At 45.3% G+C, this 15,740-nt stretch overlaps 1 protein-coding gene across 14 annotated transcripts in view; it reads left to right on the top strand.

Moving 5' to 3' along the window:
* The window catches only part of VEPH1 (ventricular zone expressed PH domain containing 1), an 80,157-nt gene that overhangs the window by 33,675 nt on the left and 30,742 nt on the right, over nt 1-15,740 (top strand). For all 14 annotated transcript variants that reach the window (XM_027464365.3, XM_072042291.1, XM_072042290.1 and 11 more), the window contains 4 exons: nt 411-620; nt 6,867-7,087; nt 12,665-12,874; nt 13,870-14,264. In XM_027464365.3, the coding sequence (XP_027320166.3) occupies nt 411-620; nt 6,867-7,087; nt 12,665-12,874; nt 13,870-14,264 (1,036 nt within the window). The remainder of the gene's footprint in view (nt 1-410; nt 621-6,866; nt 7,088-12,664; nt 12,875-13,869; nt 14,265-15,740) is intronic.

Raw genomic sequence — 15,740 nt, 5'->3', positions numbered from 1 at the left:
GAACTCAAAACTTTCTGCTAGCGCTTTAATTTACTGTATCACTGGGGAAGACTGAGAAGACCTATGTTGTTTTAATCCATGAAGTATAGAACTGGCCCAGAGCAAAGGAAATATTTGGTGAGGGTTTTTTTTTTCCGTTTTTTTTTAAACAATTGAGTATTTCCTTACTTAAATATGCATAACTGCAATATTTCAAGGCTACAGCATACCCTTGTTCCATATGTTGAGCTGAACTCCTGTTGACCTCAGCAATAGCTTTGTGCAAAGGTCAACAAAGGTGGAAAACTATTGTGCTAAATCAAAGTCTGGCGTTTCAGTTCTATCCCTCCAATGCACAACGCCTCTTTTGGTTATATGTATTCACAATTCGCAAATATATTCACAATCTTTGTCATTTTTATTTCAAATAGGTGCTGAAGGAGTGTATTCCGTGCCTACTGGGACACTTACGAGACCCTAGCCATAGCGATGTTATTCTGAACATACTTGTAGAAATAGCTGGCTATGACCCGGCAGCCTTAGCTGCTTTTCTTCCGAAGCTGAAAGAAATTGGTGAGAGTTTTCCAAGTTTGATTGGGCAAACGGCAAAGATCTTTGGAGCTGTTGGACATATTGATGAGGTAAGCTTGAAAACAGAAGTTGGTTGGTTCAGGGGATGGCTCTGTGTGTGTGTGTTTATGTGTGTGTGCTCGTTTGTTTCTCTTGTTAAAGGTTGTACAAAGTAATATGCATAAGTATTCCAAACTAGGTATTGCAAACCCTGGGTATGATACCGGATTTCAGATGCATATAGTCTTCAGGAACATTGCAATCATGCAGTGAAATATGAACTCCCCGATATATGCTGTAATCCAGCTATTTTGCATTTGTAGGGAAATATGAACTCCCTAGTCCAGTGTAATCCAACTCTTTTGCATGTGTAACCATGGTTAACTGAATACTTCTGACAAGTGTCTTTATAAGGAAAGTGCCCGGCAGTGATGCTGGACTCAAGCCTCATCACAGGAACATTTTCACGGTTAACTCGGTTTGGGACCTGACCCAGTGGGAACATTGTTCTTTAAAAGGATTTAAAGCCACAAACTCCTAAAATTGTTTCATTGGTTTCATCACAGAGTAGCAAACCTGCACGGAGTTTTTTTTTCTACCATAAAGTCTGGATGTGGAAGCCATGCTCACCTGCTCCGGGTGCTACGAACAGGCTCAGCGTGCTACAGACACCGCCGAGCAGCTCTCAGGTCCCAGCCCCTCGCCCTCCCCAAAACCCCAGCTCCCCATGGCCCCAGCAGTGAGGGGTGCTGCTTACCCTTGTCCCACTGGGACTGAGAAATGCCGTAGACCCCACTGCCATCCCCAGCTCCTAAAAATGCAGCCTGAGGGAGGGAGGCAACCACTGTGAAGCCTGCAAACTACCTGACTGCTCAAGACTTTGGGTGTCCTGAGGACACCAAGCTAGCTAGAGTCATTTATGATATACCATGAATTTTAATATGACTTTTGTTTTCATTCCTGGTTATAAGTTGATGTGTCTTTTGCCACTAATAATAAACATTTTCCCTCTGCCTCAAATCACGGTTCTGTGAAGGTAAAAATAATGGTCTGCTGAATTCATGGAGCTTCTGCTAAATAATTCAAAGTTTCGTGGCTGTGGTAAAACTTGATTATATAGCCAAAAAATGAACAGTATGTCATAAACCTGTTTGCTGAAGTTTGGTACTGATGCTGCCATACAGTAACTTGGGTTTTATTTTGGCAGAGGTGAATCCTTGTAGTTTCCCTGTCCTTTCAGTGATCCTTGCACCAAATCAACTGGTGTTTGTCTCCATAAAGGCTGGAGAAGTTGGTCCTGTGTATATGGATTGGGCTCAGGGGACTATCTTAAAGGTTTTAAAGCCTCCCCAGGAGGTGGGGTCCTGCCTGGGGGCACAAGGGCTCACAGGCAGGGGATGGAGCTGCTGGGGACACGTGGCACACCGCAGGGCAGTGTTGTGCTGTTCTGCACAGACTCTCTCATGTTTTGTGTGGTTGCAGCTTCCAGCATGAATGAAATTGGTTGTTCTCTCCTTGTTTACGTGTATCACCCCAGTAAAATTTACCTTGCTGAGAACTGCAGCAGGCAGTGTTTATTTCTGCGCGCACTACTGCAGAGTTAAGGACTCCTAAAAGCTTTACAGCTCACAACTGGTCCACCCTTGAAGGAGCACAGCTGGGATTAGGACTCGAGGATTTAATTCTGGGGCTGTGTTTTAGCATGATGAACCAGCTCTTCCATGCAAATATCTGAGGCAGCCTTTCTGCTGTGTTCCCCTTCTTAAAAGAGACAGAATTTATTTTGCATTTGTTTACTTATTCATTGATTTATACCAAGAACAAGCAAGCAGCCACCTGGACGTGTTGTGCTTTGTGTATTATTGGAAATGACAGACTACTGTAAAGTTTACAAAGAAACAATTTGCAGAACACTTTCTTCTTATATTTTTTTAATCCCCGGGTTTCTGCAAATACATGTAACGTCCAACTTTCACATGCACAGCCTGGGCCAAACCAGCACAGAATAATTAATCTCCAGTCTTGTAAGTGTCAGGTAACCTCCGTGCTGCCCCATGCCGTACGCCTGCTGTGTCCGAGGGGCTGCAGCTGCTGACAGCCACGTGCCCTGCTCCAGCCCAGCTCCACACCATGAGTGGTGCTTGCTTGGAGAGGTGGGCACGCGCTTGGCTTGGTTGTGTGGCTCTGCTTTAGCAGGACCCAGGAGACCTTTGACCAAAAACCATTTACAAAAGCGACATGCAAAGGGTGGCAGAGGTGAACTCTGCAGTGTGACAGCTGGCTCCTCTGCTCTCCTGGGTTTGCTTTCTAAAAAGATGTCCAAATGTTTTTTTTGTATGGTTTTTGCATCCTCTGACATGGGACATGGTCTTCTTCCCTGCATCACCTGCTTGGGTTCACCTGATGGCTTCACTTTTCCTTCAGCATTGCAGCTCGGGGTCTTTCTCACACCTTCTCCTTGCGGCTTTTGTCTTTTTATCCTATTTTTTAAATTTATTTTTTATATTTTAGGGAACTTGAGTGCTTTGTGTCGCACAATTTTCTGGGGGTATGAGGAGCTGTTTGGAGGGCCGTTCACTGGTCCAGGCCCATTGCCTGGGTTTGCAGGAGACCAGGCAGTGACCGAAGGGTCCCTGCCCCTCTCGCCAGTTCAGTAACACACAGATCTCATTTTCCCCATAAAGCTTTCTTTTCTTGCTTTACTCTGGCTGTTCCTTTGGCAGATTTTTGTCCCCACCCTACCATCAGCGAAGGGACGGGTGCTGGCTGTGGGTGCTCCCGTGCAGATTGGGCACCTCAAAAGAGGGGAGGAGAGAAGCCTTTGTGAGCACCCCATGAACTTCACTGATGTGTAAGGCAGCGCTCGCTGCAGCGTGGACACCCAGATAAAATAGCAGAAACACATCTGGCATCATAAAAGCCGGGCTGATCGTAAAGGTCCAGCAGATAAAAATGAGTCTACCCGAAATAAATTGTTCAAGCACCACTGATCTAAGAGGAGCTGCTGGGTTACAAGCGTTCCTGCAGCCGGCTAATTTATGTGGGCCAGGCAGAAGCGTGTGAGCAGCACAGCGGGCCCCGCACCCCTGGGCGTGCTGATGGGGTCCCTTATCTCATCCCTTATCTCGGCCGTGCCTTCCTCAACACGTCTGCGGCTGCTTCCTGCGCCGGGGCTGTGCTGCAGATGCACCGCGAGCTGCTGCCTGCAGACGGGACCCTGCACCAGCCACCCCTTGCTGGACGAGCAAAGCAAGTGGGAAACAAAATGATAACGGCGTGTTGGAACTTTATCTGTTGGTGTTTTATTTCACGGGGCGGTTTACTGGGTGAAAAGAGGTGGCAAGGGCTGAGGGCTGGCCCTTCGTAATGCAGATTGCAAACGTGAGCAGAAAATGTCTTCTGCTGGCTTCTGGAAGCGAGCTCTCGTGCTTTTCCTGAGCTGCTCTCTCCCCCTTGGCAGCTCAGGCAGACCCCTGGAGAGATGAGAGGTTTGGCTGGGAACGGCTCCCTTTATTTTAGAGGTCCCCTTGTTTATGCACGCCGCTTCCCCTGATGTCAGGGGGAGTCTCACGGGTGAAGCTGCAATCGGGATGTGTCCCTTGACCAGCAATTTGTGCAAAGCAAAGCATCATCTTGGGGCAAAAGTCAGCTGGATATGCAGTTATTGAAATACTCATATATTAAGATGTTTTGGACAAACTGGAAATTGCAGTTTCTTCTGAAATCATTCTGGTCTCTTCTGTAGTCTCCTGAGCCTGATTTTAAGAAAAAGCAAACTCTCTTGCCACACCTCGTTGCCTGTATTTCAGATCTTCACCTACTGGCAGAGGTAACGCCATAAAACACGAGATAAGCTTAGGAGAAAGCACATGAACACAGAAAACAAGCACGGTTGAAATAACAATGGCTTATGTACGTCCAAACAGGCTCTCTGAATATTTTTGGGTAAAATTTGCGGCGGAGATAATAACTGCTTTCATGTCGAGCTATTTTGCTGTAATTTTGTTTTGTGTAACAGTTCCATATTATATTACTCACTGGAGTTTATTGTTCTTTTACCTCACTCCAGGCGAGTAGCAGCGTTTCAGCGTGGCTGGAGACATTCCAGCTGGATCAAAGTGACATGAAAAGGGTCACAACTTCTCTTGGAGTTGCGTCTGCTGCACAGTTTGTTTAGGAAACAAAAATGTGTTTTAAATGTTAATTGAGCCTATGTTTATCTCTCGCAGGGAGGAATGTCTTCCAAATAAGCTAGTGAGTATTTACCAAAAAGTCAGCCCCCTCCAAACCATTGAGGAAAAGGCTCTGTCACAGCAGCCCAGCCCGCCTGCAGAAGTAGCCGGAGTTTTTCCACATACGGCCGAGGGGAAGCAATTTGTCCGATAAGCTGTGCTCATTTATCTCTGTCACGGCACGGCGCAGCCCATCTCCTTGTGTTTGAAAGAAGTTGACTTTTTCCTTCAAAAAGTGTCTCAGCCGTGATACTTGGGCAACGCTCTGCCAAAGTCTCCCGTGTATTTTTATGGCCCAGCTACACTTGGAATTAAACCTTCGGCAGTGTTTTTTCTCCTGTTACACAGTCCCAGAAGAATTTTGAGATTTTATTTCTGAAATCTGAGGCAATAACGCTGTGGCCCTGCAGTGCTGGGAGGATGTATATGGCATGCAGCTTCCCTTCCATTTCTGCTAATCCTTGGGAAGAAGAGATTTAGTTTTTCCCTGAAGTGCCTCTGCTTGCATTTCAGCACAGGTTCTAACAGCGAACCATCTCCTGGTTTCTGTAACAATCTGCTGAGCGTGGAGTGGGTCTCACTACGGGGAACCGTGCGCTGGCATCCCAGCGGAGGATCCGAGATGAGCTCCGAGTTAATTGCTGCTCTTTGCTGCTTTTACCACCTAGGCATTTTTAGGGTTGTGGAACCTTATACGCCTAGAACAATTATAAGAAAACAAAGAAACCCTCATGCGTTTCTTTACCTTCAGGGTCCGTGTTTTAGTGTGAGAACTTGCCCATGTGCAAGCAGAGATACTTGGAATTGGAACCGTGTGCACTTGCCAAGCAGAGATAACGTATTTGTTAGCAAATATTTGCTTTTTATTTGTTTATTTATTTACGTTAGGACCTGAAGCAGCCCCTTTAGTTGTAATTTGTGGGAGATATGATCTTGCTGATAAATCACCCAGCCAAACCTTGGCTGCAGAGGGCATATCAGACTTCAGCGTGTTGGCAGGGCTTGGCACAGCTGCCAGGCAGCAGCTTGGCGCGTGTGGCGAGGTCGTGAAACGAAATCTCATTTTAAACCCCTCGTTGTTGGTCATGGGTCTCACTGAGCGTTGCTCCTAGATGCAGTGCATGGAAGGAGCATGCCCCTGTGACTCCTGAGGCCCTGCAACCCCTCGCTGTTACCCCCGTCCCTGGCTCTCCTCTGCAGGACGCTGTCACAGGAGTCCTGCTTGGCTTGGGGAGTGCTGGTGAAGAGAGGGTCTGGGGTGACACTGCTAAATATAACAAATGGGCAACACCCGGCAGATCCAGAAAGGAAGTCGTGATTGGGAAACACTTTTGTGCTCTGGAAAAATGGGTATTTGCTCCCGGCTGTGTGCTTGTCACAGCTGGTGGCATGCGCAGAGCTCACTCGAACTGCCTGGTGGCTCTTGAATGGTTGCGGTTGTGGAGGATAACGTGGACAAGGCAATAAGCTGGAAATTAGCCCATAAATGCAATGGGTCTGTAACAAAGCCACACCAATGGAGTCAGCCACGGGCTGTGCAGTGCAGCCCTGAGCCACAGGGTCTGCTCCCTGCTGAGCTGAGTGCACGAGCACGAGGGTTTGCCTGCCAGAAACAGCCCGGGAGTTAGAAGGAAGGAAAAGAAAGAAAAAAAAGGATGGAAACTGGGTTATGGGCAGGTGAGCTAGCTTGGCCAGGCTCACAAGGCCCATCAAAGAAGAAATGGGAGCCAAGTCTGCTGCTGGTGCTCTGATCTGTGAACCAGGTTGATCTACTGCCCTGGGGCCATGCAGAGCCCTCCAAAGGCTTTGGGGACTCCGCTTCTGGGTTGAGGAGTACACAAAGGTGTATGGAGGCTAAGCCAGGTTGGGCAGCACCAAGGCCAATACGTGTGATGTTGACAGCACGCAAAAGGAAACTGTGCTTTTGGTGCAGCTGCCTTTTTGTTAGTCGTGGGGCAGCCACTATTCCCTAATTCCCCAATGGCAGTGTTTTAATCAGCAGCATGCACACAAACCAGCCTTGTGCAAGCAAACATTGAATTCATTTGCTTAAAATTTGTTTTTCTATCTCCTTATGTCGTCTAGGAGCGAGCCAGGATGTGCCTGATGTATTTGGTGAACCATCTGGCCAACATGGAGCACTCATTTCACCACATCCTTTTGCTGGAAATTAAGAGCCTCACTGACACCTTCTCCAGCATCTTGGGCACCCAGAGCAGAGATATCTACCGCATGAGCAACAGCTTCACTGCCATAGCCAAGCTCCTCGTCCGACAGCTGGAGAATGACAACGTGTCAGCAGCCAGGTAACGCTGGGTTTTGTGTGACGAGGGGCAGTCCCAGGGGCTGTGCGAGGCAGCGTGAATTTATATTAAATATACCCAAGTTGCATTGAATGAGAGCATCCAGCTGAAAACAAGCTGTACTGCAGTTCCTGTAAGTTACTGCAGTTCTATTTTCAAATTGATCTTGGTATCTCTCATGTATTGTTCCAGTGGACACTCACTCAGCTATTGGATTGCATTATTTATAGGGTCAGGTAAGCGTACAGACACCCCATGGAGAACATCCGTACTCGTAGAAGTAACTTGAGGCATGCATTTCAAACGCAGGAATAAGGACGATCGACACTAAAGCAGAAATCCATAGTTCCAGGATGTCAGTAAGAGCCTAGGTGCACTGCAGATGCCAGATGCATGCTACCAGGCAGAATGGCCTCTGAACATCACGCAGCAGCAGCTGTGTCATTTGGCAAGGGAGAAAAAAGAAGCTGCTAAAGTTTTAGCGCTTCCAAAAGAGCAGAAAGAAAGCTACATCCCAGATAAGCAGACTAAGGCAATCTGAAAAGCTTCAGTTAAAAATAAATCGGTGGAGTCAGGCTACGCAATTATCACCGAGTTTATTCTAGAAGATAACCACTGAAGCTAGGAGAACAATGACTGGCACGGCTCTGTGACAAAGGTTTGCTAAACAAGTCTGAAAAAATATTCTCAAGCGTCTACAAAAATGTTCTGAGCACTTAGCTTCCTTAAACTTGTATCCTGAGATTAAAGCATTGGGAGCACTGCTGCCTTTGTCACAGTAAGAACGTGTTATTTAAATATCTGATAGTAGTCGCTTTTAATTAGGGAGAGACTTATAATTAGCATTGCATATACTGAAATAGGTCAAGAGGGCACGAAGGAATAGCAATCCTGTGATATAAAATTTAACACAGATGTCAGAAAACTCATAACCATGAAGGATAGCTGTGGAGACAGACTTGTAGAGTTGGAGCCAAAACATTGAGGTCATTTGAGAAACAATTAATTGGTATCCTGGAGAGTTAAGAATGAGAAAGGAGAGGAACCCCGATATAGCCACTTATTTTACAAGGCTGTAATAAATGTGCACACATCACCTGGTGGCACAAATCTGCTGAAACACAGCCCTCAGAACTTTGTGAAGCCTTTGTGAAAAGCTTCACTGAAGACAGTGAAAAGTTGAAGTGGAAATAACCGAGTGAGCATGAAATGATGTACATGTTTTTCAAACCAGTCAAGTTCAACTACAAAAACGAGTAGGCAAGTCGTCGCAGCGAAGGGGGCCAGAAGAATGTCACATGTTGTGGGAACTGTAACGAAACAGGACAGGAATTGAGGTTTCAGTAACAAAGTGGAATAATTACTCTTGCAGCCCAGGACTGGTCACTTGATTTATGATTGAGAAAATATTTTATTTGCTAAAATGCTATGGTTTTCCTATTCCTTATTACCTTCTGTGCCTAACATTTATCACTAGAGTGGATCTCCTCCCCCAAAAAACAAACAAACAAACAACAACAACAAAAAAAAAAAACCAGGAAAAGTTTTTTGTTAGAACATTGTTGTTGTGTTTCTCTATTTCTCTGTAAAATTCCCCTTTAAGGACTTGCTTTGCTGAGGGGTAGAAGCTGCTTGAGCTGTGCATGTGCATGGTTTCAGAAGCAAAATCCAGTTTTGTGCGTGGAGCCTGGGGGAGGAGGAGAGGGCAGAGTTTGGCCTTCTATCTGCAGTGGAAGGAACTTAAAACACAAGTTCCTCCACAATTTGTTTTGCTGTTGCTATCAGTTTTTAATATTTCTGGTGATAAATTGCTGCTGTTAGGAGCTCGGACAGTTGATGCAATACAGGTGCTCTCACCACAAGGCAGGTGCAATTCGTGTTGCTTCACTAGAATAAAATACAAATAAAATCCTGTTCCCGATGCTGCTCTGGGTGATGAAGAGGGGTGTCTGCCTCTTTCCTGGACCAGTGGCTGTGCTGGAGCCTTTCAAACCAACCTTTCTGGAACTATTTCTTATTTTCCATTTTCCACTTGATTTCTCCTGCATCGTCTGCCTTATCCCTTGTGACCCTGGTCCTTGCAGGCTGGCAGCTGGGGTCCGTTGTGTTAATTCAGCGTGGCTGTGAGAGAGCAGAGAGAAAGGCAGACTTTTTGCACTTATAGATTTGGTATTTGCTTTTGCATTTCAAGCCTTTATCAAGCATAATATCAGCTGACTCAGACAAGAACAAGTAGAGAGCAGCGGTTAAGGGTGAAATGAGAGCTCTCCACTGATTTATGCCGCATTTCTTCTGACTCGTGTGAAGTGCACGAATGTTAAGTTGGGAGGATCCAGAGATCAACATGGAAATCCACTGCTGGCTGCAGAGCTGCTGCAGTTACTGAGCTGCAGTGGTTTTTAAAGAGCAGCAATCCAGAGTGTTTGTGCTGTGAAAGGAAAACAGGGTTTTAAAATGTGTGGCTGGATTATAACCATTCCTTCCAGAATCATGTGTTTACATAAGACGAAACTGATTTCTGCAGAGTGATGGCTGGCTTGGAGTTGTTTGACACTGGGAATTTTACATGCGTTTAGTAGAGAGTGTAATTAAAACCATGCGATGCTCTATTGCCCCTCTGTCACAAAATCGCAAGCTACTCGGTCTCGGAGGGGCTTTTTAAGAACACATGCGGAGTCTTAATGGACTGGTCTAACCTGCAAGTGTAGCATGGTTATTAAAAGAAGGCAAGAAAGGGCAGAAGGAAAATGTAATGGTGCTTCCAAGCCATCATTCTGGGTAAGAACTGAGCCCAGCAGACTATACCCGTGCTGCTCAGTTTGGTGGCTGGATTAAATTCTTTCTTCCTTCCAGGAGAGCATAGGTTTAGCCCATAGCATCATTTAACATTCATTTACCATTCATTTGCCTTTCATTTTCTACAGTGTTTGACCTTTAAATCAACACTCACAGTGGTGAAGAGAACTGGGATAACATCTAAGATTTCCGTGTGTTTTACTTCCCCCGCTACCACCCAGGAGTGCTGAGGCTGTGAGCTGCCGTGCGTCTGACCAGCCTGCAGCCCCATGGAGCACCTCAGCCTTGGACATTATCAGGCTGATGACGTTTCCATAATCGGCTCCTAGCAATATTTGGAAGCTCTTGATGGGCTTCCTGACGGTGAGCTGGAGATTCTGCTCACTTCTGCAAAGCTGCACCTCCGTCGTGTTTAAGGAGGTGCTGGAGGCTGTACGTTGATGAACCACGAGGACCTGCACTTGAGCCATTCACGTTACTTCCAAACAGAGTTGAATCCTGGAACCAGTCCCATCTCAGTGTATTTTTAGCAATTTCTATGTGTGTGCTCTTCTGCCCATTTTAAGCACCTGACTATGATGCTGATAATGCTGTTGGTGTTCTGGAGCAATACTCTTCACATTAATGCATCGCTCTTGACTTGCTGCCCTGTATATTTAGGTGTCTTTCTAAAATTTGCAAAAGAGCATTTAAAAGCAGCGCACCAGTGAGGAGCACAGCAACGTGGAGGTCTTTGCCAGCAAGGTCCTTATGATTCACGATAAGTTTGTGCATCCTTTTCCTCTTGAAACACTCCAAGCTTTGGTGTAAGCTGATCCTTCTGCAGCAACCTCAGCAATGTACTGGGTGCCTCTTGCCAAGATTTCAAACAATAGTTTATTTTACTGTTGCTGCAAGGGGAGGCCAGCAGGAAGGCCTGCCAGGCAGCCCGTTGGGCGTGGGGTGGAGGCTTCATTGAACATTTCTCTTGGGGCATGTGCTTTCGGCTTCCTGGGAACCGATGTGAGTGCGAGGCTGGTACACGTGAGAGCTGGTGGTGCCCCGAGGAGCCGTGCCGTGTGTCATCCCACAGCCAGCAGCACTCACATTTGCTCCAGATGCCAGGTATCAGCTGGGTCCCAACCAAGGTGGGGTGTAAGCACCAGTGATGAGCTCTATATTTACTAACTTGCTGCTGTGCACATGGCAGAGAGGATTCATTGATGCGTTTCTTTATCAGTAGCATTTTCTTGGGTTTCCTTCACAAAGGCACCAAGGTTCACCTGGAGAATGCTGGGGGGGGAAAGCGCAGTTAGGAAAGTCTGTTCTCATTTCCAAACATCTTCAAGGCTTGCTGGCTTGGGGCTGTCATTCAGAAACCCCATCAGTCTGTCCGTCCACCCCCGCTCTGCAGCCGGAGGGCTGTATGTGTGTGTATGTGTCAGATGTTTTCCTTGCTGCTTGCTTCCCACAACGAGAGCAGTGCTGGTAGAGCTGCTGGAGTGACAGTTTCCTAAGGAATTAAATCTCATCCTACATCTGCAAGAAGACTTGTTAGCAAAAGTCACACCATGATTCTTTATTAGAAAAAAATACTTTCTTCTGAAATGTTCTGTGGTGCTAATATATTATGAGGTATTGCCTAAATTTAAAAACAAAACAGGACAAAGCCTTGCCAACTCTCCTGAGAAATATCCTGAACTGCCTTTATCAAAACAAACAAAAAGGCACACTTCATGATGCACTCACTATTCACAGTTGTTCTTTTTTGGGTTTGTTTTTTTTGTTTTCTGTTTGTTTTTTTCCAAACATGCTTTGTTTCCACTATTAGTAATTTGCAGCATTTGGGACTTCTTAATAGGCTTCCCAACTGTGAGCGTGACTTGTTGAGACGCAGTTGCTTTGGAAGTGGTGCGTTAAAATTCTCATTTGTGGCTTTCAGTGTTCACATTTCACAGACTGAGCCATTCAGATGTTTGCTCCTAAGGGGGGCAGAAAGGAAGAACAAAATAAGTGGGGTGGGGTAAGAGGAAAATGAGCTTAATTTTGAACTGCAGAGCTAAGTAAATGTTGCCAAACATCCCTTCATTCTCTAGGAGGATTCTGGTTGTGGAGTTTCTGAGCATTGTACGGGTCAGGCTGCCTTCAGCTCCGAACACCTGTGGGATGTGGTTACTCATTCGAGCCTGGGTTACTTCGGAAAGTTGTGGCCCCGTGGCTGCACAAAGCTGGGATCTGGGAGGGACAGTGTGCTGTTTTCCATCCCAGGAACCAGCACGGTACCCTGAGATTTTAGTTTCCTGAGCCTGTTTCTTTCCATGCACAGAGTTATTTTAAAATATATTTTTCTTACTCTGAGTACATTAAAGCAGTACAAACTGCGTGTACTTTTGTCAAACATTTTAAACCACAGGATTCTATAAACTCTGCAATTAACTCTAGTTTTGGTTTATGAAAATAATGCAATAAGTCACTGTTTAGCAAGCTTGAAAGAATAGTTTAAGTTCAGCTGAAAACCTTTTCCCTGTGGGACTATCAGGAAAAGAGGTTTTTTGCTTATGCAGATACAGCACATGCAGTTTCTAATCCAGTGTTGTCAGAGATGTTCAGTGTTTCTGATCCATCTGACAGAGATGTTGATCTAGAAGATGTTTCTGAAAATGATTAATCAACCTCTATGAAAATCTCTGCTGAAACATAATTATTTTAGCAGACACATAACAGGGGTCAGGGGCGGAAATGCAGTGTCAGCATCCCTAGGAGCAAAGTGTGCCAGAGCTAAATCTCTGCTTTCTGCTTTCTTAGGACAGAAAATGATATTGAAATAGAATCGCCTGTACCACTGGATGATTTAAAATCTGTTATGAATGGAAATGAAGAAGAGGAAAAGCTTCAAGTTAAGATACAGGCTTTTGAAGAAAAAATAAACATCAACAACAGTACTCCTGGCTCAATAAGAAGATACAGTTTAGGCCAGGTTTCTAAAGAAGAGAGGAAGGATATGAGATTTAACAGGTATGGTTCTGTAACATGCGTGAGTGGTTTTTGTGAATATCAGTTTTGTAAGAAAATTTTGTTCAAACACTGAGAAATCGGTCCACTTGAATGATAGTCTAATTTTAACCAAGTCTCATGTCTGTGAATTTAAAGGCTAGGAAAATCTTTCCAAGTTACTTTTTTGATCAGTTCTGTGACTGATTAAATCCTGTGCCGGTGGGTCTGCCCATGCTCCATGCTGGGACGAGTGTAACTCTCCCAGGACCTGGGTGAGACGAGGCCCCCCATTCACCAGCACCCACAAAGTTCCTTGGCCGTGCGTGCTCCACAGGTACACAGCCGAGGCTGCTGCTTCCTGCTCCAATACTTCTGGCAGAGACCCTGCTGTAAACCTGACAGCAAAGGTAACCACAGCCCTGGTGAGACTGGGACACTGTCTCGTCCCCTGCAGCTCTGACAAGGGCATGGTCACTTGTGTGCCCTCAGTGTCCCTGCAAGCACCCATCACCTCTGCGTGTGTGCTTTCAGGCACTTCTCTTTTAGCCTTCTTGCTCTTACAGAGACTTGAGTTTCATGTTTGGTGTATAGATATGGGGCAGTGAAGAACTGGAGGCTGAATCTTGGTTCAGGTTCAGGTTTGGTGCAGTTAAATCTCTGCTGGATGGCATTTTTATGATGTGATCAATAAAGCATATGCTGCAGTGCTGGGGTTTTAAGTTCCTTGCAGATAGGTTGACTGGCTCCTTCCATGGCACACAGATGTTGTGATATATGGATATTATTTAGTTTCATTTGCTTATTAAAACTGGCTTGCATTTTGCTTTTGAAATGCATATTTACCAGAAGGTATTTGCCTCTGGCTAAGTTAGCCTTGCACTCTGCTCTCCAAACTGGCTGCATAGAGGTAACTCGGAAGAGCACATGTCCAAATGATTTCTGTCTCATTGCTCAGCGTGTTGTGTTCCACCTTACCTCTGTTCCAAAGCACTTTTCCTTCTTTACTTGCCTTCCAGGTCCAAAAGCCTTGCTTTGCATGCAGTCCGCATGAAGTCAGTAAACTTAGACAGTGGACAAGAGGAGGAGAACGGGGACATACCTGCTGGCATCTCCTTCACCGAGATCTACATTAGCCAGGAAAACGACAAGTTACCTTTTGGTGCTGATGCCGAAGAAATGCAACTGGGAAATTCTTTGGTTTCACACCAAAGTATTGACTACACAGAATCAGAAAATTTGCCAGAACCGGCTGGAGAAAAGGCCCATGAAGAAAGGGCAGAGGTGCTGAAGAGTCCCGCAGAGTACCAAGACAAGCTCTACTTGCACTTGAAGGAGAACTTGGGTAAAGTGAAAGCATACGTCATGGAGATGGGGAAGAAAATTCCTATCCCTGACCAGTGTGTTATTGAAGGTAAGAGGCCTGAGCCTCTCAGGCTACAACTTTAACACAACAATAAATGTCATCACCGCATTCAAGCAAATGGGCAGCAAAGATCTATAGCACAAAGGTTACGGATGGGGAGGAAGCTAAGTTTTATAAAATAACACCATTCACAAATTGTAGTATTTGGAAATCTTCCAAGAATTTGTTTTCCTTCAGGGATACAGGGCAGCTCTGACCTCTCCCAAACTCCCAGGAAAGCTAAAACCTGAGCCCTCCTGCGGGGCACAGAACGGGACTTGTAGCACATGCTGGTACTTAAACATCCTTCTTGGTCTGCTGGGTTGGTCCAGAGCAGACCTGGATATCCCTCATTAACGTGACATTATTAAATCAGGTGAGTTACAAGTTACACCAGTGATGAAGCAGGTCAGGAACCTCATGGCAGCATGTTCTATCCCTGAAAAGAAGCTACTTGAAAGCAATAAAATGAGATCCTGGTGCTCCAGGTTGGGTTGGATAATACCTCACCACCTCCCTGCACTTCTTAATGTTTTCTGCTTTCATCAAGGGCAGGCAGGTATCTGTTATTAAGTGCAAGAAAGCTGTTTTGTCTGCTTTTGTGAGGCTGCAGGGTGAGGGAGGGGTGCAACACGCTGCAAAATAGGTCCTCTATGCTCTTTGAAAGAAAGTTATTTAGGTTTGGTTGTATGTCTCTTGCCTGTACTGAGCAGAGCTCAGTTACCTTAACACAGCTCTGCGTGCAGCTAACCGCTTGTCATTGATCGTGGGCACTTCACAGTCCAGCCCTTCATGGGTCATGTTGCTGGTAAAGAGGGGCTGACTCTATAAATTAATTTGAAATCACTTAAAATGTCATCTTCTAATACTGTGCAAATTCCATCAAATCTCTTACCGTTTGTTTACCTTTTCAATAGTTAATATGTGAAAATCAGGCTCCACCCATAAAAGGGATATAACTACATCTATATATATTTTAAAATGTATTCTGCGGGAATTTCTAAATAATGACAAGTGTTAGGTCTACTATTTGAAATGGTTATTTGTTAGAATTACCGATAAAACTTTAGTTTCATAAAAATACGATAGAAAAGTAAGAGTGAACAATGCGGCCTGAAGCGCTGAATGCTGTGACCTTGCATCATTCACGTGCAATACTCTGAATATTTTTAAATGTATTGCTCCATTTCCTTTCTGAAGTACCTATTATGGTATGTTCTAAGCATGTGACTATTTCAAAATTCATTCAAACTATTGTAATTTCCTGGAAGTCCACAGCTAGCATTCTTAGGGAAATTCTTTGAGTAGGGACACATGTGCAGAACAGGAGATTTATGTGACTCACTCTAAATACGCTCAAAGAACTGCAGTCTGGCTCCTTACACAGGGGACAGCTTTGTTAATACTTCAGATATTACATAAAGCACTCCATCAAAAACCTGGCAGTTACTGGACTTCTACGATTCCCACACACTATAAAGGCTC

This window comes from Anas platyrhynchos, chromosome 9, assembly GCF_047663525.1.
Source record: "Anas platyrhynchos isolate ZD024472 breed Pekin duck chromosome 9, IASCAAS_PekinDuck_T2T, whole genome shotgun sequence".
NCBI classification, from domain to species: Eukaryota; Metazoa; Chordata; class Aves; order Anseriformes; family Anatidae; genus Anas; species Anas platyrhynchos.
This window is presented reverse-complemented; position numbering and strand designations above follow the sequence as displayed.